This window comes from Oryzias latipes, chromosome 6, assembly GCF_002234675.1.
Source record: "Oryzias latipes chromosome 6, ASM223467v1".
In the NCBI taxonomy this organism is placed as follows: Eukaryota; Metazoa; Chordata; class Actinopteri; order Beloniformes; family Adrianichthyidae; genus Oryzias; species Oryzias latipes.
The window spans coordinates 10,371,447-10,395,892 of record NC_019864.2 but is presented as its reverse complement, the minus strand read 5'-3'; the positions used below and the strand labels follow the sequence as shown (position 1 = coordinate 10,395,892).

General features: G+C 42.3%; 1 protein-coding gene across 4 annotated transcripts; it reads right to left on the bottom strand.

Annotated features, from left to right (window-relative positions):
• Positions 1-47: 47 nt before the first annotated feature.
• On the bottom strand, positions 48-23,167 carry ptpn9 (protein tyrosine phosphatase, non-receptor type 9). 4 transcript variants are annotated; one of them, XM_020703828.2, is made up of 14 exons: positions 23,038-23,167; positions 22,649-22,889; positions 17,429-17,572; positions 15,092-15,181; positions 13,337-13,461; positions 12,330-12,435; positions 8,345-8,455; positions 7,885-8,201; positions 6,759-6,846; positions 6,569-6,638; positions 6,385-6,463; positions 6,148-6,298; positions 2,254-2,461; positions 48-2,131 (listed from the first exon to the last, which is right to left on the bottom strand). In XM_020703828.2, the coding sequence occupies exons 2-14, from the start codon at positions 22,679-22,681 to the stop codon at positions 1,941-1,943; spliced, it is 1,713 nt and encodes a 570-aa protein (XP_020559487.1). In that variant the 5' UTR covers positions 22,682-22,889; positions 23,038-23,167; the 3' UTR covers positions 48-1,940. The 4 variants fall into 4 exon arrangements, with proteins under 4 accessions (XP_020559487.1, XP_020559488.1, XP_020559486.1 ...); XM_020703829.2 differs by having other exon boundaries at positions 22,649-22,905; positions 23,038-23,158; XM_020703827.2 differs by having other exon boundaries at positions 22,649-22,964; positions 23,038-23,150.
• Positions 23,168-24,446: the final 1,279 nt, after the last annotated feature.

The window sequence follows — 24,446 nt, the reverse complement described above, 5'->3', positions numbered from 1 at the left end:
CTGCAGCTCTAAGACAAATGAAGAAACATGACCTTCAGAGCCAGAAGTGTTGACATAGTTTGTATTTAATACAGGATAGCTGGATTCAACAGTTATAGGAACGATAACACGCTACATATAACAGAATAGAAAAATGAACAGTCGTCGTATGAAAACAGCTGCTGAATACAAAAATAAAACTGGAGCACATTTTGCGTCTGTTGTGGAAAGGACTTCAGTCGGAGTGTGAGCTTGGCAGACTTTAAAAAAACAAAAAAAAGTTTCACTACCAGCAAATTCAATATGAATTCTGTAGTAAAGAGATCAACATGCAACACAGTTTGGGGCTAAAATGATGGCAAGAAACCAGAACCCGGTGAAAGCGCTGACAGAAACTGAGAAGGCATTTCTGTATGGGTCGGGTCAGGTGTGGCAGGCACGAGTTTGTGCTTTTTCCTCTCTCCCAGTCTGTTCAGACAGTCCTGATTTGACCTGGCGAAGCACGAAGAAGGTGTTTACGGTGAATATCAACATGTTATCGAGTTATGCATCACTACATTTTTATTTATTTTTTTACAAATAGTTAAGTTCTCCCAGCCACATGTGTGGATCCACAGAACTCGGCTCGCACGCCACCATCCAAAGAATACATTGGGGAATACATTTTTACTTTTTTTACAAAGTGCTAAAATGTGACTCATGTTAGAATAAAAGATAAAATATTGCACGATTCATGAGGTCATGACTGCTGACGTTATGAGTTGTGTGCAGAGGGCGGAGCTTAAGGACCCGCTCTGAGGAAAATTGTTTTTTTTAACAAGTTGTGGCATTTTTCTGATGATTAAGGACATATATTAAGAAAATTGCCCTTAATTGCAGTTTTAAATATTTCTTTATTTCAATTGTAGATCAGGAGCAGACAAAAAATGGTGTTTGAAAAAAAAGAAAAGACAATGGGCGGGGCACAGGCTACCTGCTCTGAGCTCTCAGCAACAGGGAGAAGGGGGCGGAGTTTCTCTGTGCCAATAGTCCCGCCCACAACTCAATTGAATTTCTAATAAACTCCGCACCAATTTACAGATTTATAATAAACTACTGCCACTTTTCAGAAACTGTCTTACAAAGCGACAGGTTTTTGGATTTCAGCTAAAAAAGGCATAATATTAATGAAAAGACCACAGGGAGCACTTTGAAAATAGATCGAAGTGGGACTTTAAGGCAGGCGAGGCAGGAGTTGCTGGATTTTTCTTGATTTATGTTGGCCAAGCTTTGACTTAAAGGAGTGGTCAAAGATAATTTTCATCTGGCAGATTATGTGAGAGAGAAATTAGGATTGACTGGTTCTTTTTCTGCAACATCACCTTAAATCTGGGGCTTCTGAGATCAAACAGAAAGATCCAGATCCCGGGTGAAATGTAGGCGGAAAACGTCCCCATCAATACGTGAAATTGCAAACAAACATTTCTCCTGGAGTTGAATTTAAATGTGCATTTCCACCAGTCTAAGAGGATGCCACACTTCCAGCTCAGCGTCAGCACAGGAAGTTCTTAAAAGGAGGCGACATAGATTCAAAGACATCTTACATGTGATGTTTTCGTACGCTGCACACAAGCCTTTCTTTTTGTTTTGTGAGAAATAAATAGAGGTTTACATCACCATACTTGGCTCCATGTGCCTTGGCCACACACCATTAACTGCACAGTCCTTTTCTGCATATTGTCAGATATGTTCAGCAAAAACAAAAAGTCACATTCTTGGCAGACACAATGTTTTCACACAAAAACGTCACGTTTGTCGGCGCTGAATTTTCTCTTTTTTTTTGTGTTAAGTCTGGGACTGTGAGGCTCCCCTGGAGTGCAGGAACTGCTTTCTGGGTCTACTTGGTCACACAGCAGGGCTCTGGGGTTGACAGACCGACCACAGGAACCGGATTTGTGGGGAGCAGCTGGGGAGGACGAGGCTCACTGATTGGATGGGAGCAGGCCCTGCCTTTGGGCGTGCTCCAAGATGGCGTTGTAGCAGAAGTAGTACTGGTCCGGGGTTTGGATGCTGAAGGCCCTCTGCGTTCTCATGCGCCGCACTGTCTGGCACACGTTCAGGGTGCCCACGTCCTGCAGCTGGGACAGACAGATGTCCAGCGCGCAGAAGGTCCCTGCAGGGGTTAGCAGCCATGATTCCTTATGCACTTAAATGTAGCAAACCTCCTCCATCCAACATGCGACCCCGAACTGAACAGTACTGAAAAGGAATAAAACGAAAAAACTACAATCTTACCTGTTCTCCCAATCCCTGCACTGCAGTGCACCACCATGGGGGGTCCCAGAGGGTGTCCCATCCACTGAGAGCTCACAGCCCTCACCATTTTCCTCTGTTGTCTTTTCACAGCTCCCAGGAAGTCGATGAGAGTCACCGCAGAGGTGGGGACGCCGTAGTCCGGCCAGCTGAGGTACTGGAAGTGACTCACCTGTCTCTGTTCACACGTCTGAACACAAAGAAAACGCTTCAACGTTACATCAATCCAAAAAAAAAAACCCTTTATTCCACACAAGTTATTATTGATTAATTTTAACACTTAAACCATTTGACACTTTGAAACGTTTTTTCGGAAAATGAGATTAAGAAACCGCTGTCTGAAAAATGTCTGCAGATTTTTGGATGCGTTTGTCGTCATGGCTTCACTTGTGCACATGCATCACCATCCTATGTGCACGGCCATCAAAAACACAGCTGAGAAGGTGGTGTGTGTGTGTTTTGTGTTCACACACTGACAGACTCACAACCTTAGAATAGCACAAGAATTTGGTCGGCTTGTTTGAACAGCATTAGGCATGATGGGAAAACCTGCACCTTCATGTCTTTCTCAATTAGCCTCCCTGTTAAAACATTTCTAAGGCCACACAGTTGGTCAGAGCGAACCACCTGGAATTTCCTTTCACATTTTCTAGAAATTCTTTCACCATAAAACAAACGGGTTCTGTTGTTTATTGTGGTTTGATTTTGCTAAGCTTTTAACGGTCCTAAAGTGTTGGGTTTTTTTGCCACAATCCTGAAAGACATTGCTTCTCTACTTTCCTTCCTGCGAAAAGGTGCTGGTTCAAATCCTGACAGTGACCTTCTTGTGTGGAGTGTGCATGCTCTCCCTCTGTGGGGGTTTTCTCCAGGCCTCCTGCTTTCTCCCATCCCACAGTCCAAAACAGGCTTCACAGGTTAACTGGTTACTCTAAAGCAGGGGTGCTCATTGCGTCACTGTGATGTGAGGATGTGACGGTAGATCTCAAGTAAATAAACATTCATTTAAAAATGCCTCCAGCAAATAATCATCTTCACTGTGAAATAAGTCACTTGATTGACATGCAGAACAGCCAATCGAAGATCCTCTGAGACATACGTCTGAGCTGCACTGAGCTGCACATTCTGGCTGCCACAGCGGAGGGATACTTCAGCCCACAGGAGCATTTATTCAAGCCCAGGCCATGTGCCTCCACGATTGGAAGCGAGACAGAACAGTCTGACCTAGCCGTCCCTGCACAGCACCTGCAGCCAGCTCCGCGGGTCCCGACCGAGGGATCCCGGCCCACTCAGGCAGCAGTGTTGTCCTAAAGCATGTGCTTTTGAGCCCTGCCCACAGATTAGGGGCCTGCGCTGCATGTGGTCTGCTGCCGCCGCACAGCCCAGCCAGACCTGCTACCATAGACTATCTAGAGTATTTACAGTCAATGCTCGCCACTCATTGAAACGCCTGACTTTCCTGTGCTCTAGCTTCTGGGGATGCCTGGTTGAACCTGCCAATAGTATTTGCTTGTTTCAAATATTAAGCAGAAGAAAGAAATAATCATTAAACTGAGCGCCAGATGTGGAGTTTTTCTTCCTCCTCATCCTCAGAAAGGCATGAGCGTTCAGTGACACTGCTAACCTTAGATCTAATGGGCCTTAACTTTCTCCACTGGCCCAAAATCAGTCACTCGAACAGAACCTAGACCAGAGTGAATCCACAATATTTTTGGATGTCAGGCCCCCCCCCGCCCATGAGAAACACGGATCCGATTCAAGAAGCTGTTGACGGCAAAATGACAGAAACTTTTATCATGTTATTGCCTTTTAGATATAGATTATCATGTTATTGCCTTTTAGAGATAGATTATCATGTTATTGCCTTTTAGAGATAGATTATCATGTTATTGCCTTTTAGAGATAGATTATCATGTTATTGCCTTTTAGAGATAGATTATCATGTTATTGCCTTTTAGAGATAGATTATCATGTTATTGCCTTTTAGAGATAGATTATCATGTTATTGCCTTTTAGAGATAGATTATCATGTTATTGCCTTTTAGAGATAGATAGATAGATAGATAGATAGATAGATAGATAGATAGATAGATAGATAGATAGATAGATAGATAGATAGATAGATAGATAGATAGATAGATAGATAGATAGATAGATAGATAGATAGATAGATAGATAGATAGATAGATAGATAGATAGATAGATATAGATAGATAGATAGATAGATAGATAGATAGATAGATAGATAGATAATAGATAGATAGATAGATAGATAGATAGATAGATAGATAGATAGATAGATAGATAGATAGATAGATAGATAGATAGATAGATAGATAGATAGATAGATAGATAAAAGATAGATAGATAGATAGATAGATAGATAGATAGATAGATAGATAGATAGATAGATAGATAGATAGATAGATAGATAGATAGATAGATAGATAGATAGATAGATAGATAGATAGATAGATAGATAGATAATAGATAGATAGATAGATAGATAGATAGATAGATAGATAGATAGATAGATAGATAGATAGATAGATAGATAGATAGATAGATAGATAGATAGATAGATAGATAGATAGATAGATAGATAGATAGATAGATAGATAGATAGATAGATAGATAGATAAAGATAGATAGATAGATAGATAGATAGATAGATAGATAGATAGATAGATAGAAATAGATAAAAAAAAAAAAAAAAAAAAAAAGATAGATAGATAGATAGATAGATAGATAGATAGATAGATAGATAGATAGATAGATAGATAGATAGATAGATAGATAGATAGATAGATAGATAGATAGATAGATAGATAGATAGATAGATAGATAGATAGATAGATAGATAGATAGATAGATAGATAGATAGATAGATAGATAGATAGATAGATAGATAGATAGATAGATAGATAAGATAGATAGATAGATAGATAGATAGATAGATAGATAGATAGATAGATAGATAGATAGATAGATAGATAGATAGATAATAGATAGATAGATAGATAGATAGATAGATAGATAGATAGATAGATAGATAGATAGATAGATAGATAGATAGATAGATAGATAGATAGATAGATAGATAGATAGATAGATAGATAGATAGATAGATAGATAGATAGATAGATAGATAGATAGATAGATAGATAGATAGATAGATAGATAGATAACTTTATTAATCCCACAATGGGGAAATTTCATTTCTTCAGAATAAGAAGAAGAAAGAAAAAAAAGAATAGTCTGAATTTATTCATTTAATTCAAATTAATTGTCTGGTCCACTTAAAAATCTGCTTCTTTTTATAATAAGTCTGTGAATTTAAGCACTTTAAAAGGAAATTAGATTATACATCTATATATGTAGTTATAGACAATTCAACTATTTTGTGTTCATAAATTTGAATTTTGTTTTCGTACGATTCATTTGTTTTGTGGTCAGGAATTAGGGTTTCGTTTAATACGTTTGAACTATTTTGTTGTTAGTGTTTTGTTAATGTAACTAAACTGTTTGGTACAATCTGTTTTAGTGGGGCTACGATCGTTTCAGATCATTTTGGTGAAGGTGTTTATGATTTAAAAAAAAAAGTACATTATGATATTCAAGCAGAGTTTTTCTTTTTATATGTTTTTTTCCTTATTCTGTTCTTAAGAAATAAGGCCAAAGTTTTTTCCCTACCTAAACAATAATTACTTTTGAAGCATGCCTGGACTAATCCGACCTTCTAATCTATGGGCCGCAGTTTCCAGCTCACAGCCTCATCTGCATCTTTTGATGAGTAAGTCTCTGCATCGTTGTCAACGGTGGCAAAATCCCTGAGGACTTTTATAGTTGCAGAAACTGCAGTTGTACAGGTGACCATACCTCTGTGTTGTGCAGCTCAAGGGTGGTGTGGTTGTAGTGCGTGTGGTGGTCCACCCTCTGATTCACCACAGCTATATGGCCGTAGACTTCCTGCCCCCCTTCATCCAGAGGCCAGTACTGTCCACACTTCCTGCGACTGCCCTCTTCTGTCCTACAGCACAAAGACAGGACAAAAATGTTTATTAAAAAACAAACAAACCCAGAATTCAGTGTTTGCCCTTCATCTGCCAGCATTACCTGGTTGTCATGACAATGACGAGGACGCTTTGCTCCCAGACCATTCTCCAGAAATCATTGTAGGTTTTTTCCAGAGGTCCTGGATTAGTAAAAAACAAAAACCATTAAACAAATGAACAGTCAGCGGCTAAAATGAGTGAGTGGTAATGCCATTGATAGAACTCAAAGCTTTAAACTGGGGTACCTTGAGTACCGATGTAAGCGTTCTTCTGTTTGTAGCCGTCCATGAAGCTAGCATTGATGTAGTCTGATCTCTGCAGAGGAAGGAGAAGGATCAGACGTGAGGGACTGGACTGTACAGTCATCAGTGTGGTCACAGTGGTGCTGGACAGGCCGCCGTGCTGGCCTGCAGCTGGAATGCAGAGCGGATTTACCTCAGTCCTCCTGGGTTTTAAGCGAACTCTTGTTTGATCAAGGCACAAAACGTCTCCGTAACGGTTCTTCTCCTGATTGTAGGCTGCTCTGTGGGCAAAATGAGCACAAAAAAAAAAAAAAGTTACCCCAAGAAACCACCACAAATAAAAAACAGGATGATTTTGGTTTATATGTTTATTGCAAGCAAAAAAAATAAAAAATAAAAATAAAAACTGATATATTTAACTTAAGACATGAAGTCATAAATGGACTGTAAATTCAAAAAATGATGCCATCTTCTTGACACAATTCCCCTTCATCATAGATGGAAATATTTGCACTCATACATACAGAATGCACATGAATCTTTGAATCCAGTACATATAATGGGTTGCCCAATACAGTTTGCTAATTGCTAATGTGCTGATGCAAATGTGGAGGCGGAGTCTTTTGCTCCAATCATCTTTGATCCATTTTCAAATCGTTCACAGTGGTCTTAATTGTGATTCTCCTGGTTTTAGCCCAAATAAAAAAAAATAACCTGTCATTTTCTAGGACATAGCTTCTGCAGTAGTTCATTAGAAAGTCAACTCTGAGTTGTGAGCGGGACTGTGGGTGCGGAGCGACCCCCCTCCTTCCTCTCCCATTGCTGGGAGCTCAATACAGAGATCACAAATGCGCTCTTTTTTTCCCTAATGGTATTTTTTTCGTCTGCTCCCGATTCGTTAGGATTTGAGTAAATAAATACTCAGAAATGCAACTTTAAGGTTAATTTTTAAATGCACCAAAAACATAATTTTCATTGGAGTGGGTCTATGATGAAACACTTTCTGCATCTTCAAAGCGAAAAGAAAAAAAATTCTTCAAAAATAAAATAAGCTAAGACCAAGTTTGCATGAGCCGTTAGGCTGAAGTCATCAGTGTTTATTTTAAGACGTCACATAGCAGAAAATCTCATGTTGCCTAAATTGTTTTAGCACTGAAATAAACTGATATTTGGGACTCATTAAAATCAAATTCTACTCTAAAAAAATTAAATTTGTCCTTCATGATCAGATAAATTGCTGGATAAATTTGGACAGATGTCATAAAAGAAAAGACAGATGTTATAAGACAGAGGTGGCGCCTCCGCCGCCGTCCACTCACTGCGCACAGTGGAAAGTTCCAGGCGGCGTTTCCCTGCGCAGGGCCTCATACTCCTGGTGGATCCCGGAGCGCTGCAGCCTGCCGAGGTGCGCCAGCAGCTCCTGGGGGCGCATGGACTCGGGGCCGGGGACGTGGACGGAGGAGTCTTCAATGGGGATCCCCACCAGCTCATCCACGGGGTCCACTCTGCCGTTCTGGCCCGCCAGCAGCTGCTGGTTCCAGCTGTACATGTCCAGGGGCAGCAGGCCGCCGAGATGCTGGGGGAGGCAGTCTCTGGGGAGGTGCTGACACAGCTCGGCCATCTTCACCATCTGAACCTGGGGAGGAATCCAGCAAAAAGCTCGACAGGTCATCGAACAGGCGCGCAAATCCACACAAACTGAAGGGAGACTGTTTAGCCGACTGCAGAATGGATCCAGAAAGTGAGCACGCACAGGTCGATCACTTCTAAGGCTCTCACCCTCTCCCTGAGTTTCTCCTTCAGAAGGAGGCTCAGCAGGTTGTAGGGAACACGGAACCAAACAGGAGCCCCGACAATCAGCACTTTCTTTAGTCTGGCAGGGAACGCCCCCTTGGTGGAGAAAGAGAGAATGCAACTTAAAAAAAAAAAAAAAAGATTACCTGGAACATTTTGACTGATAAGATGACTCTAGCTGCTCCTTTTTAGTGACAAAAATCACATCCGGGGGGCCCAGTGCATCCATTGTGATTGTAAGTGTGGGTAGATTGCAGGCCATTTAAAATACACAAACATCTTATTAAATTACATTTGAAAATACCGTCATCCTTACTTTGCTACTTGACTGAGCCGCAAAACAGCCAAACAAACAAACACCCTCTGATATCCAGTGGTGTGAGGAAGCTTTCGGCCCTCTTCAAGATTGCCTACTTTTTCTATGTTTTCCACACTTAAATCTTTCCCAACATCCAAAACTAATTTAAATAAGATTCAAAGACAACACAAGTAACATTAAAATGCAGTTTTCAAAGGAAATGTTTTATTATCAAAGGGAGACAAGAAATTAAACCGTTTTTGCCTTGAAAAATGAAAAATGAATTGCGCCTCTAAACCTAATATCAAGATGGGCCACCTTTAGCAGCAACGGCTGCAATCAAGCGTTTGTGATAACTTGCTATGAGTCTCTCACAGCGCTGTGGAGGATTTGTGGCCCACTCATCTTTGCAGCATTGTTGTAATGCAGCAATACAGGAGGGTTTTGGAGCATGAACTGCCACAGCATCTCAATAAGACTTTGACTAGGCCACTCTAAAGTCTTTATTTTGCTGTTCTTCAGCCTTTCCAAGTTGGATTTGCTCATATGTTTTGGGTTGTTGTCTTGCTGCAGAGCCCAGGCTGAGGTCACGAACAGATGACATTTTCCTTCAGAATTTTTTTTGGTAGACGGCTGAATTCACGGTTCTATTTTTAATGGCAAGTCTTCCAGGCCCTGAAGCAGCAAAACAGCCCCAGACCATCACACTACCACCTCCATATTTTTACTGTTATGATGTTCTTTTACGGTAGAAATGTAATGGGATACAGACCTTCCAAAATGTTCAACTTTTGTCTCATCAGACTATAGAATATTATTCCAAAAGTCTTGGGGATCAGCAACATGTCTTTTGGCAAAACTGAAACGAGCCTTCATGTTCTTTTTGCCCTGCAGCGGTTTTTGTCTTGGAATTCTACCATGCAGGTCATTTTTGCCCAGTGTCTTTCTGATGGTGGAGCCATGATCCCCAACCCTAATTGAGTCAAGTGGGGTCCGCAGTTCTTTGGATGTTGTTTTGGGATCTTTTTTGACCTCTTGGATGAGTCTCCGCAGCCCCCTATTTTGCTCGGCCAGCCACTCCTGGGAAGGTTCAATGCTGTTCAAGGTTTCCTCCATTTGTGTATAATGGCTCTCACTGTGGTTCGCTGGACTCCCAAAGCTTTTGAAATGACTTTATAACCTTTTCCACTCTGATAGATAGATTACTTTCTTTCTCATTTGTTTCTGAATGCCTATAGATAGGGATGGCCCATTTGACACGACGCTCCGGCGCTTCATTCACCTTCATGAAGCAGAGTGGTTCGGCACAATGTTTCGGGGTGTGTGTATACTAGCCCAGATCACGTGATTGATGACGTACGAAGCGCCAAATGTATTGTTTGGTTGAACCACGGTTCAGATGTCACTTTGGGTTTTTTTTGCTTTGTGTTTCTTTTCTTCATGTGATGTGTATTTTGCTGTGTCAAGCACCTCTCACAGAAAACGTCACATGTGTTGTTTTTTTAATAATCATTAACAACATTTTGTTTTACGTTTTTTCATCATCATTTCCACATTGAAGTGTTACAAGGAGCATAATTGAAACATATGTCGATATACGTCCAGTCCACCACCAGATGCCGTTGTTCTGTGTGGTTTCGAAGCCCTGAACGGTTGGTTCATTTTTCCAGCAAAATTACATGAACCCCAAGGGAAGCTTCATGGGGCTTCTATTCCCATCCCTACCTATAGAGCAGTGTTTTTCAACCAGTGTGGGAGATGGTCATGTGTGTCGTGGGAAATTGCCCTCATTAACTGATCTAAAAATATTTACCATCTCCAGGATATCAGCTCTGTTTTCATCCAAACAGACCCTGATAAAACACTGAGAAGTTAGGAATATGAAAGATCGTAAAATACTTTTTTCTGTTTGATTCTATTAAAGAAATTTTGTTAAGAATGACGATCCTGCGATTTAGCTGCAGCTTCAGGTGTTTTCAGAAAAGTCCCGCCCCTTTAACTGTCTCCACCAATCATTCTTGGGGGGCTTAATCATACGTCATCAGTCTGACCAATCAGAAGTGGTTAAAGTCTTCATTTCCTTGTTCTGATTCTGTTCATAAAGTCTCTCAGTTCCACCAAAACTATCAGCTAAAGCTCGTCTTTAGTGGTGTAGCTTTCCACAGAATCTGGTATCAGACCTTGGAACAAGTGAACAAAACAATGAAGCTCAGAGACGCTTGTCTGTCTGCCCTTTTGCTGCAGTTTCCACACTACATCTCCCATGATGCATTGGGTTAAAGTGACAGCGTCTCAGCGCACAATGAGTTTTAGTTGTTAAACGTCTTGAAACTACAACGAACACACAAACAGTTTTTAAATCTTCTAACTTAACTTTTATTACATCTTTTAGAAAAAACAGCTGCAACTTCCAGCTTTTCGTGCCACAATTATCACACAAATGTATGTGAGATTGTGGAGGGACTGTAGAAAAATACAGACTATAAGTTTCTCTTTTTTTTTAATTTAGTTTTTGGATGCTGGTGCTCTTGTCAAGGTTAAAGTGTGCTGTGGCTCAAAAAAGGTTGAAAAACACTGCTATAGACCTTGGCATGATGTCTAGGTTTTGAGGATCTTTTAGTCTACCTCACTTTGTGGGGCAGGTCCTATTGTAGTGATTTCTTGAATGGAGACAGGTGTGGCAGCATTAGGCTTGGGTGTGGCCAGAGAATTTGAACTCAGGTTTGATAAACCACAGTTAGGTTTTGTTTTAGCAGAAGGGGCATTCAGTTTTTCACACAGAGCAATAAAGGCTTTTTTCTTTTCTCACTTAAGAATAATTTAAAAAAATCATTTGAAAAAAAGCTTTTTATATTTAGTTGTGTTGTCTTTGACTCATATTTAAATGTGTTTGATGATATGAAACACTTAAGTATGGAAAACATGGAATAAATAGGAAATCTTGAAAAGGGGCAAAAACTTCCTCACACCACTGTATAAGCATGTTAAACTACACGGAGCAGCCCACTCTGCTAGCAGAAAGACGTCTTTCTTCAGAAAGGTGTGAGCGTTCAGCATCAGACTCCTAATGTGGGTGCAGCTGCTAATTCACCTTAACGCCTACCCCCACGTGGCAAGAAAACCCCAAATTTCGGCTGTGCTACAGGGAAATTATGCAAAAAACAAATAAACCAACATGTTGGCCTTTGAAGAAGCTCTGATGCCACAGAGGGAAAACTCAGGAACATTCCAGATCCTAACCTTAGATAAAAGTTAAAGGGAAGGGGGACATAGTTCCCCCGCTGAGACAAAAAAATGTTGTTTCCCTTTCGGCTTTTCCCATCAGGGGTCGCCACAGCGAACGAGTCGCATGGTAAACTTGGCAATGTTTTACGCCGGATGCCCTTCCTGACGCAACCCTCTCAAAGCAACCGGGCTTGGGACCGGCACAGAAGTAGAGAACGGAACAGGGAGCAGCCCGGAGTCAAACCCTGGTTTCATGGACGGAAGGCGCCGCAAACCAAAATAAAAATAAAAAAAGAAAAGTCCTCTGTCTTCATTCAAAGATGCAGAGCCATGTTGAGGTCCTGTGAGCCATTTTCAATATCTGGTAATAAATAAACGAAACGGACTAGCTCCGCCTGGTATTTCCTGTTTACGCATCAAGAATGGCCGTGCACTTTTGACTCCAACCTTCAGTAGGTTGAGGATCTTCTTGCTCAGGTCCAGCTCAAAGTTAGTGTAGTTGGAGCCGGCCATGTCGTAAATGAACACCAGGCCGTTCCTCTGCGTCTCGAAGCTGCAGAGAAAACACAAACAGGCGTTTACGACAAACAGTTGAGCAATATTTAGACATGTTCTTTTCATTTGGTTTTAGCAAAGATTTAAGGACCCACTCTGATGAAAATGGTGTTTTTAACATGTTCTTGTGGCATTTTTCTGATGATGGAAGACACATATGAAGAAAATTAAAGGCCAAAATTGCATTTTTCAGTGGTTTATTAGTCAAATTGTTGAGAATCAGGAGCAGACGAAAAAATAGAAAAGACTCTAGACCAGGGGTGTCAAACTCATTTTCACTGAGGGCCACATCAGCATAAAGCCGTCCTTAAAGGGCCAGATATAACTTATACATGTAACTAAATGTAATGAAAAATAAACGTAACTACTCCTTAATGTTAAAAAAATCATTATTTATTTACTATAACTTTTTAAAGTCACAATTACAGTTGCATGTCTAGTTGCCAAATCCCATATTTCAAGTCCAATTCCCCCTAGATATGAATAAATACACACCAATTTTTATTTTAAGAACTTAAAAACTTTAATGCTCTTGCGGCCTCGAGTTTGACACACGTGCTCTAGACGGTCACAGACTCCCAACTTCATTCTGATGCACCCACTTGTGGAGGACTAGCAGAATAGCAAATTACAGAGAGCTCTAAGCTATGGGTGATGGGAAGGGGGACAGGCTTGCTCTACCACAGCAGTCCCACCCACAACTGTGAATTTCAATTGAACTACAGCTGCTCTGCAGAAACTTTGTCCTAGAAAACAACACCAGTTTATTTAAATTTTGGCTAAAAACGTCAAAATCCTAATTAAAACGCCACTGGAAACGCTTTGAAAATAGATCAAAAGATGATCGGAGTGGGACTTTAAGATCATTATAGTAACTAAACAAAGTATCTTGTCGTCACCTTTCTACTGCCCGATCCAGGAGGTAGAAGAGAGCCTGCAGAACCACGTGGTTGCCTGTCTTGTTAGGGTGGTGAAGTTTGGCGGTGTACAGGGCGATGGAGGCTCCTGAAGGGTCCCTCACACTCTGACAGGAAACAATGCACCATAAACATTTACAGCATAAAGCGTTCTGTTTCTGCAATCTACTTGTAGCTTCTGGGATCATTTTTTTCCCTCTTGATAAGAACAAAAATCCAAAGAGGAGTGTGAAGGGTGTAGATTCACCACAGGGGGGCACTTCAGCTCACATGTTTAAAACAAGGTTTCACCATGACGACTGGGTTTTCATCCCATTTTACCGTCAGGTTTTCTGACGGGCCTCGAGACGCCAACAATGACCAGGTTTAAAGAGTGCGAAAGGGGAGGGGCCTGGGGGCTCAACACGCAGCAGAACTGGGAGGTAAACTTGCCTGGAAGGCTTCTCTGGCACAAGGGCTAAAAATACCCCCAGACAGGATATGAAGACCTCCGACGTCAGACAGAAGGATGTGCAGCATCAATGCCACCGAGGCACGTCAGTGAGGAAGGAGGAGGAAACGCAGGACAGCCTGCGTGTTTGCTTGTTTCTGGTTGTACAGAGCTAAATTTGTCCAGCCCAGGAAACTCTCTTCAACCCTTAAAGAACCTTTTGTCTTGCTTTTCTTTTAAACAACCCCTTCAAAGCAGAATCCACAACTTTTATTAGAATGAACCCTTCACATTCCTAATTTCACTAAGTAACCACTAGGTGGCATACTTCTTTAGCCATTTTGTCTGCTTTTTATTAAAACCCTTGTGCTATCCTAGGCATTTTAACATTGGGAGTTGGGTCATCTGGACCCACTAGACAGTGCTCTGAACCTTTTTTCTTCTAAGATAGCACAAGGGTTAAAAAACATCCCAATTTTTTAACCTCTCAGGTTAAAATTTTCATCTATGAAATCTGAATTGCAGATTTTATAAAACACAACTGGAATTTGTAAAACAAATGTTGCTAATGATGGGGTGTGGTCTTTTGATTGACAGGTAATCATAAACCACTGAGCTCTGGAATGGACCACTGACTGTATGTGAAAACTGGAGCGAGTGAGTGTGACATCAGCCATAGAAAATGACTCACTTCGGCTCCAATCAAAGAAAATCAATTCAGTGGCCATTTTTTTCGTAATATGGACGCTGCCATGTTGGAGCCAGACGTCATCAATAGGGAGTGATTGGTCCGAGTCGATCTGAGCCAACGTTTCTGGGGCGACCACCTTCTCCAATCTGGAGTGAGCTTGTTGGAAGGCCACACCCCTCCCACTCTAAAGCAGGCTACACAAAGTGTGTCAATCAAATGTTCTTATTTGTTCCATCAAGGCATCTGATTGGTCAGTTTACAGGTTAAATAACTTGCAGGACAGAAAAAAATAGACAATGTCAGGCTTGTTTGTCCCACCTACATTCCCTTTTTTTGGGACAGGACAGTTTGATGACTTCATGTCAACACAATTAAATTGGAGGCTTCAAACAAGCCCGACAAAACCCTGTGTGTAACTCAAACACATGGACTCATGGTGTCGAGCTGCTGATCGGAGTGTTGCATGGCGTGAAGCTTTTGAGATTGTGGGCTGGATTTAGTCCCTGCCAGGTCGATGGTTGCTTAGAAGGACATCGAATAATTCCCTTCGTCCTACATTTAAACAGCTTTAAGGAACGTACAGCAGGAGCGAAGCGGCTTTTACTGAGGTCCCTACCAACACTGTGAATTTTCCGCTGAGCAGCTCCGAGCGCAGCGGCTCCTCCTGAGGCTGGAGTCTGACGATTCCTTCTTTAAGACGCGTTTCCTGAAGATGGATTAAAGGAAAAAAAACACCAAAAAAAAAGGGGTCAAGCAGCAGGATAACCATGGAGGACCATCAATTTGACTGCAGCTCATTTTAGAGGTCAGTAAGACGGTTGAATTAGCTTTTTTTTTGTATTGCTGAGTTGCGATCAAATCAAACCACCTCCATCACCGATGATCCTGCACCAAGAAAAGAAAATATCTGAATTTCTGTGTTCTGTCCCAGAAATAAAACAAAAATCTCAACAATAAATCATTTTTTCATCAGATCTGTGATCCTCTTGTTGCATCAGGTGCATTCTGACTTCCTGTTTGACTGCTATGCTTCTATGAAGAAATCCACAACAGACTTTGATTTGTTACAACCGTCAGAAATGTTGGAATAGAAAAAAACTCCAGTGATTGTGATTTTCCGTTATCTGAAGCTGTCAGTCTTTCTTTTGTCACTCTGATGAATAATTGTCAACACAGCACCACATTAAGTTTAATAGTTAACTTCAGAATTATTCAAAGTACAAAAGTCCATTTTCTAAAGTGCAGCTCAGCCTTAATCAGTCACAAAGCAGTCACAGTGCAAAACTGCCCCCCCCCCCATTTAATTGACGGGCCTATTTTTGTAGTGTCCCCCCCCCCCACACACACACACGCTCACTCTGGTCCACTGAAATCTGCTAGTGTAGCACTCAAAATTTTCCCTTCAGTTTGTTCCGACACACGAGTTGCGAACGCAGCACAAACTGTGGTGGTGGTGGTGGTGGTGGTGGTGGGGGGGGGGGGGGGGGGTCAATCCTCTCGAAAGTCAAATTCAAGGCGTTCATGAATGAGGCGCTTTTAGGAAGGAGAGCCATTCAAGCTCCAAGACTGACGTGACTTCACTGTAAAGGCAAGTGGTGTAGCTCTGTTCAGTCTTTTCAGCTATTAAAGTCTATGTGTGTGTTTTTTTTGTGTGTGTGTAATAATAGTCATTTTGCTCGTTTAAGCTTCAGAAAAACATCGATCTGATAAAATGAAGGAAACCCTGGAAACATAACTTTAAAGACTCGTATCAAACAGAATCTTTTTTTTTTTAAATGGTAAATGGCAAACGCTTCTCTACTAGGCGCTTGATGCTAAATTCAGACCAATGCGTATTTCCGGTTTCCGCATTCAAAACTCTCGTCTTCAAGCGGGTTTTTAAGTCCGTTTTCCGGGCTCTGCGTAAGAAAACATGCAACCATTGAACGAGCGTCAAAAGTTAAAGCGGTTGAACTTTGACCAATCAGGGGTGTAGTAGTGACATTTCGTAACGTCCCTTTCAATACGCAGAAAAGCCAAGCATTGGAAAATGGATCATGGAGGAGAAATGAATATTTGTGGTTTGTTCCTAACCAGAATTATGTGACACCAAGTCATATAATGGAACAGAGCTGCAAGATTCACGCGATTTGCACCGTTACCACATTTTGCACTAAGCCTCTTCCAAAAGTGATGGCTGCTCCACTGCTGAACACTGCTGCCAGCCTGTAACTACTAGGTATAATGTAGGGTTCAGTGTGTTGCCCAAGGACACTCCAAAACATGAGTTGGTAAGGCGGGAACCGAACCTACAATCCTCCGATCAGAGGTCAACTGCTCTACATTGGCGCCAAAGCTGCCCCATCTAACACAGATGCCAGAGGCTCCCTGTGCACAGGTGAGGTGGGTGTGGTCTATTCATTTTGTACACCCCAGTAAACGAAACGCTTGGTTTTATTGATCACTGAATAATTTGGATGACTTGGAGTAGGATTTTGTTTCATAGACGAGATGTTTTGCTGTATTTCAGATTAGGATTTTGACCAGAAGAAAAATCCCACACTGAGCTCAGTGATAATCTGCCTTTGGGCTCTTTAAGATGGTACTTTCAGAGCTTCAGTCTCACCCAGACGAATCAGTTTGTCTATTTGGTTATAGAAAGTCTTCAAAGCTATGGATTTCATTTGAATTTTCCTTTTTAAATGATCCCTTTTAAAAGAAAACACAGAAATCTTTCAAATCTAACAGAAGTGCTTTAACCACTTAAAAAGTAGAAGAAACTGCTTTAATAATCAATTCATGTTTTTGATCATTTTCTAGAAGTACTGATATGATAAATTGATTTATTTAAGCCCCGCCCCAATATTTCGGTGACCTGCTTGACCTCTCTGCTTTTCGCCTCGGCTTGCATTCATCTCTGGACGTTTTATGGTAAAACTTGATGAGAATGTTCTGCTGCCGTGGCTCCGCTCACCCTGTAACTGTGGAAAAGTTCGATGGCCCGGAGAACGTCAAACTTGCGCGCCATGAGGAATTTGATAGCCAGTTCCTTGGACAGTGGAGACACGCCATGCTGAATGGTCCACTTGTTGATTTCCTCCAGAAACTGCCTGGTGGCCTGAAAAAAATAAATAAAGATAAAATAAAAACCCCACAGATGTTACAAGACTTTAAACCTGATGCATCTTCTGAGAGAAAAACAACCACAGAACGTTCTGGTAAAAACCATTGACGATGTATGAGAAATTGACAGATTGAGATGATGGGTGATGTCACCCATAGAAATGTGCAAACATCCAGCTCCAACCAAATGAACTCACTTCACATGCCATTATTTCACGAGCCAGACGTCGTCAGTCTGTAAGCAGCGATTGGTCCAAGTTAGTCTGAGTCAGCGTTTCTATGGCAACCAATCTCACCAATCACGAGTGAAGTTGTTGAAAGTCCACACCTCGACAACTTAAAAAAATGGAGGCATCTGACTAGTCGGTTAATAAAGAAAAAATATCACAGAAAAAATAAAATAAATTATCAAGAAAAAAAAAAACGATTATATCCAGTATGTTGTTTTAACAAGTAGATTGAGTAATAGCAGTTTATTTTTAAATAGAGGTCTATAGGATTTTGGTTTTTGGGTACTTCCTGTTTTGAATGTGAGGGGGGAGGAGTCACTCAGTCTAGATCTTCTATAGTCAATGGCAAAGAGGTGAATAGAAGTGTTGCTTGTTCGTGGCACACAGCAGAAGATAAAAACATGTGGTGTCATTTGAGGAAGGATGAGCTGCTATAATAGCAGGCTGTGCTCACTAAAGAGCTCTAAGTGCACTTTGCTGTGAAACTGTGTAGGTGTGGAGTCCTGAAATAGAAGCCAGTGGTTATTTGTTGGCTTGGTGAGAGATGGCACTGACATTTGTTAAAAAAAAAAAAAGAAGAAAAAAAAAGTGATTTCTATCTATGATGAGGCGGAGGTTCATCTTGCCTTACGGACCCACTCCAATGAAAATGGCATTTTTAAAATGTTCTTGAGGAATTTTTGTCACGGAGGACATATATATTACGAAAAATCAAGATTTAGCCAAAACATTAAGCTTAAAACAACAGTCCCGCCCACCACTGAGAGGCAAACTTCTGGTGAAGTCCTGCCACTCTGCAGAAACTATGTCCTAAAAAAATGACAGATTATTTTAAAATTTCGGGTAAAAACTGCATTATCATAATTAAACTTGGATCAAAAGATGACCAGAGTGGGTCTTTAAGGCGTGGTCTTGTTAAATGTCAGCTATTTCAGCACTTTTCACACCATGTGGTTGTATCTACAGCCTTCTGCCTTCCTTCCACTTACGGGGCTTGGACTCCATACGTGTGCATTTAGCCAATTACTCTATTAAGGCTTTCTGCAAGTACAATTCCCCCCACCTGACCAGCCAGTGAGCACTGAGTGAATCCTCAGTCGGCAATGAAAGCTCGCACTTTAAACACAGGCCTCTCCTCTCTGCTCTCTCACACCCACACACACACAAACACAGAGCAGTGATGAGGCATGCACGAGAGACAGGAAGTCAGGTTCTGGGAATCCACGGCCCTCCGGCAGCACAAAAAGATCCCTGACGAGCTCGGGGCCTGAAGACAGGATGCCACTGTGTCTCTGCAGGAAAGCCAGTGCTTTCAGAGGCTGGAGGGCCCGCCGCATCGTACATGGTAAAGAAGCCTCTGCATTCAAGAGGGGAAGAGGGGTGTCTGCACCTGATGGGGCTGAGGCCAGTTCGTCGGGGTTGTATCAAAGAGCAAAGTTTACGTTGAAAAGCTCCTGCACTCCAAGATTCAATTTTACACAAAAAAGGTTATTCAGTTCCAACCTGTGGGGAAAGTCACTGTTCGTACCAACTGGAAAACTAATGATGAATTGATAACGACATGTTGAGAAAAACGAGAAAAACAGATTGCTTTCTCTCTTGGCCTTTTAAGGACAGACTGCCAACGCCAAGCAGTGACCTTCAGTTCCTGGAGAAGCCACTCCTGTCTGGCCATTTCTTTCCAGCAGCCAGGACCCTGAAGATGAAGCGGTTTGTTTTTAGAAAAGCACAGCAGACTTCTCCAATCAAATCTTGAAGGATGCATAAATATTTGTTTAAAAAAAAAAAAAACACCACTTCCTGTTTACACCTTGTTGACTCTGAAAATGACCAGTGATTTCGAACACCAAACAGAAGAGGTTGTGACTCTCCAACGCACAGCGGACATTACATAATCCTGTTAGCGGTCTGACTGTCTCCACCGATGACTAATTGATTAACTTTCACCACACAGGCAATGCCTCAGAACGACCCAGACCAATCGCTGCTTACCGACGATGTCTGGCTCCAACATGGCAATGTCCATGTCTCAAAAAAATGGTGAATAGGGGCGTCCGGTTCTGAAGCAGGGGCCCTCCGGCTCACACAGGAAATGGAATAGGCAGATAAGGCACTTTCTGCTGGCCAGATGATGAAGAGTCAGCAGAAAGGGTAGGCACAGAGAAGACACTGCAGAGTAAACCAACATGGCAATGTCTGCGTCTCAAAAAAAAAAAAAGGTGAATGAATGGACTTCATTTCATTGGAGTTGGGAGTGAGCCATTTTCTATGGGTGACGTCACACTCATCCGGTCCAGTTCTCTAATACAGTCAATGGTTCCAAAACTGGATGGCTGGGTGGAACAAGGTAAAGTGAGACTTTAAGTCGGTCTCTCCACTTGCCAATCAAAAAACATACTTTGACTAAATTTGAGCTCCTCTAAATTCAAGCCAGTTAATTAAAAAAATAATTATAACAATCTGCCATCCATAGAAAACAAAGCAATATATTCAGAGGTCAATGAGAAATTGCTCCCTTTGAACCAACTTCTAGTGGTCATTTTAGGAACTGCAACGTTTGATACTTTTGCATCTCCTTCAAACCCAGGAACAGACAGTTGGGGGTCGAGTAATACCGATAACAAAGATGGCATGCAAACTATGAGGCTGAGATTATTAGTTATTACACCACAAATGTAAATATTATTTTTTACCCAATATGACAATAAAAACAAGATGCGTTTGATTCCATCTACAGTTGACCCTCAGCTCTTCTGCGCTGTTGCTTGTATGTTACAAAGGCATGAATACAAGTCATTGATGTGCACAAAGCATTTAACCTTTTTATAATTAACCCCATCTATTCTTTCCAGTTTGTGAGTCATCTGTATGTTTAGTTTTTGCCCTAAACTAAGAAATATATCACCCTGAAAACCGCCTACACTTTAGCCACCCACGCCCTTAATGCTCTGCTCAACCCACCCCTTTCTATTCGAGCTGCAGTTGAGCATGCATGCACACCCAACTAGTTACAACATATAAAAAGCATACATTTCGCCTGATGATGTGGGTTCTTTTCAAAGCTGTTGAAACATATGTGTGTGCGTTTTAATCACTAGCTCTTCCACGCCACGTCGGTCTCAAATTACATCCAGTGGCCTGGGTGAGGTAGAGCCGACTACACCTTGATCCTGCAGACTAAGCTACTCTTGCTCTTTATCACTGAAGCTCCCTTCAACAGCGCCTCTGCGGATCAATTTGATTACAGATGCCATGCTGATCCATTTACAAATGTGGGACAGCTGCTGCCAAATGGCTGCACCCAGTCCCATTTGGCACGAGTCAAACAGGAAGTCAAACGCGTTCACTGTCTCCCTATTGCCCACTTTCTCCAACTCTACCACTTCCTAGGAGTAGACACAACACACACACTTTCTGAGCACATGATAGACACACACTCGGTTCCCCTTCCCCCACGTCTAGTGGAAATACTTTTAACAGCTGCATTCAGAATGAAGTTCCACTACAACAGTACGGTCACAGGGGAGCCAGGCTGCTACACACACAATCCAACCAAGCACCACCACTACCCCCGCTTCCCTCCCTCCCCAGGCTGTGGATGTAATAAGGGCGTCCGGTTCTGAAGCAGGGGCCCTCGGCTCACACAGGAAATGGAATAGGCAGATAAGGCACTTTCTGCTGGCCAGATGATGAAGAGTCAGCAGGAAGAGTAGGCACAGAGAAGACACTGCAGACATGTCAGAGTACACCTGAAGAAAACAAATGGCCTTCAACTCTATGAACTCTTCCCACAGCTGCTGACAGGCGTTCACAGGAGCCATTTTAATCAATTAAACTATTCTAGCAATAATGCAACAATTTTAAAAAAATAAATATGGATCTTTACACCAGGAACCTGTCAAATTTATCTGGAAGCATAAACTCGCTGAGGATTACAGACAAAAACTAGCTTTTGGCCAATTCTGACTTTTCTAACCATAATCGGGCATAGTTTTGAAGTTGCACTGTCCAATTTCAATAAATGTATTATTAGCTATGAGAGAGCCAACAGTATCAGGCAAGAAAATGGTTTGGAAAGCTCATAAACTGGTTTGAAACGTGTCGACTCATTAATTTCCCATAATTCCCTTTCATTTGGAATGAAAACAACGACCAAATTACCAGTTAAATTTAATTGTTTCTCGGCTTTTGCTTATTCTAATAAGTTATTGAGAACGTTTTCATGTTCACTAAAACGAAAACGTGCAATTTTTAAATATTTTTTCAAAAATCGACGGTTTTCTCATCGACTCAAACAGAGAAAAGTTGACAGAACTGGTCTTTTAGTTCATAAATAACTGCTCTGTAACCCGTTTGATGACATTAAATAATACTTTTTAGCATAGTATAGAATAGATTTGGGTGAAAAAGTTACCGAATTTAATGCGTCACAGCGCTTTAACCACCATAACTCTACAGGCTTTCTTCAAGTTTCAAGTGTAAACATTTGAGTGACCCAATCGCGAAGATGTGAGTCCGCGGTAACCCTTCCTCTATAATGATTTCCGGTCATGTCACGCTCTGTAACTCAGATGAAACTGTCCTCATCCGCGGCGCTGGCTCCACACCTCGTTCCAGACGCTGGACAGGAACCGTCAGTGATGCAACTCAAGCGATAATGCACCAAAAATCGATACAATATTTCCGCTTCGTTCTCGGGACTTTTTTTTCCCCTCCCAGCAACAAAACCACTATTGCGCACCACGTATATCGCGGCTCGGACGCAAAGTCGGCACGGAGAAAAAAAATAAAAAATACATCCCTCCAGGTTAATCTCCCACGAAAACATTGCGGAGGCCTACCTGTTCCTCCTCCGCCGATAAAGTAGCTGCCATGATTCCCGTCAGCTCTCCGATGACCTTTTTCTACAGCCTCGTCCTCCTTCTCATAAAGTGGGAGATGTCTGTGCGCGCGTGCTCCTCGTGTCACAGTCGAGGCTTAGGGCTCCTTCACAGCCGACGACATCTGAGTGGAACCTCTTCCCCCTCCGAAAATGTGTTGCTGCTATCCACGCAGGCCAATTAGCATGAATCAGCATCCAAACTAGAGATGAGAGCCGCTGATGTGTCAGATTTCACCCGAAGAGGAGGAGGGAAAAAAACAACAAAGAACACAGGGCTGAAAGCTGGGGGTTTGCTTCAACTCGGGGGATAATAACTGGCTTTGAACCGATGAAACACGTCTCACCCACCTAGCCTGACAGAGATCAGAGGGCTGCAGCCACCCGCTGGCTGCTCCATACCACGAATCGCAAGGTTTCGCCTCTGAACGTCGCCTTTATGCTGCGCGAGAGGCTTTCTACTCCTCTCTTTCCGCATGTTGCTGTACCCCCTGGCGGTTCCGAACGGAACTTTACAAGTGACCCTGCCTCCATTCATAAAAATGGAAAAAGACGGAACAAAAAGAACTGTTGGTGGCTGGCAGCTACAAACACAAACAAATATCTGAACACATTTGAAATAAGTATAAAAACCATTCATTTTAGGTTTGTTAACAGACAGAAACTAAACATGATTACCCTCAACCTGTAAAGGGCCTCCATCATGCTTTTCCTAAACCTTTCAGAGAGTCCCTGTGGACGCCGCCCAGTCGGACAAACTGTGGCCTGTCTGTCAGGTAGTCAGTGATCCAGGAGACGGTGGACGCACCGGCACCCATCAGCAGCAGCTTCTCACCCAGTAAAGAAGGCTGGGTGGTGTTAAAGGCACTGGAGAAATCAAAGAAGGTGATTCTCACCATGCCTCCACCACCATCCAGTTGTGAGTGAGTGAGCTGCAGCAGATGGATGACAGCATCATCCACCCCCAGACGGGGTCGGTAGGCAAACTGCAGGAGGGTCCAGAGAAGAGCTCACCAACGGTCTCACCTGAGCCAAAACCAGTCTCTCCAGCACCTTCATCACATGAGACGTGAGGGCAACTGGACGGACATCACTGGGGTGAGATGGAGATGACTTCTTGGGTACAGGGACCAGGCAGGAGGTGTTCCAGAGGAGCGGCTCCCTCTCCAGTCTGAGGCTCAGGTTGAAGAGATGCTGGAGAACCGCAGACAGATGGTGGGCACAGGTCCTCAGTGTTCGAGAGCTGATGCCATTCGGGCCGGCTGCTTTGTGCTGGTTAAGTTTCTCCAGCTGCTTCTTCACCTGGCAGGCTGTTACAGAGAAACAGGGAGGGAGGGGGGTGGTGTGATGAACTGTGGGCCCAATAGGTTTGGTGTAGCAGAGGGGGGTGAAAGGTGAGGAGGTGTGGGGGGGTTCATGAGGGTGAGAGGTGATATGAGAGAGGGAGCAGGAGCAGGGGGGAGGTGTGGTGGAGGCAGGGGGGGGGGGGGGGGCTGAGGCATTCAGAGAGCTAAACCTAATGAAAAAGGTGAGCGTTTATGAGTGTTTAGCGACGATTATTTATGAGTCCACTGTCATCTGAAGATAAAAATGTTGATGGTTCATTTAAAAAAGAAATTAAAATGAATTTTTTTGCAAAAATTGTTCCAACGCAATGCATTGTGGTCTACATTTTCCAATCTAGTAAGCATCGACGCACACTGGTTTTTTGAAGAGACTTCTGGGAAATTTCTAGGGCACTGGATTTAGGAATTGTAGAT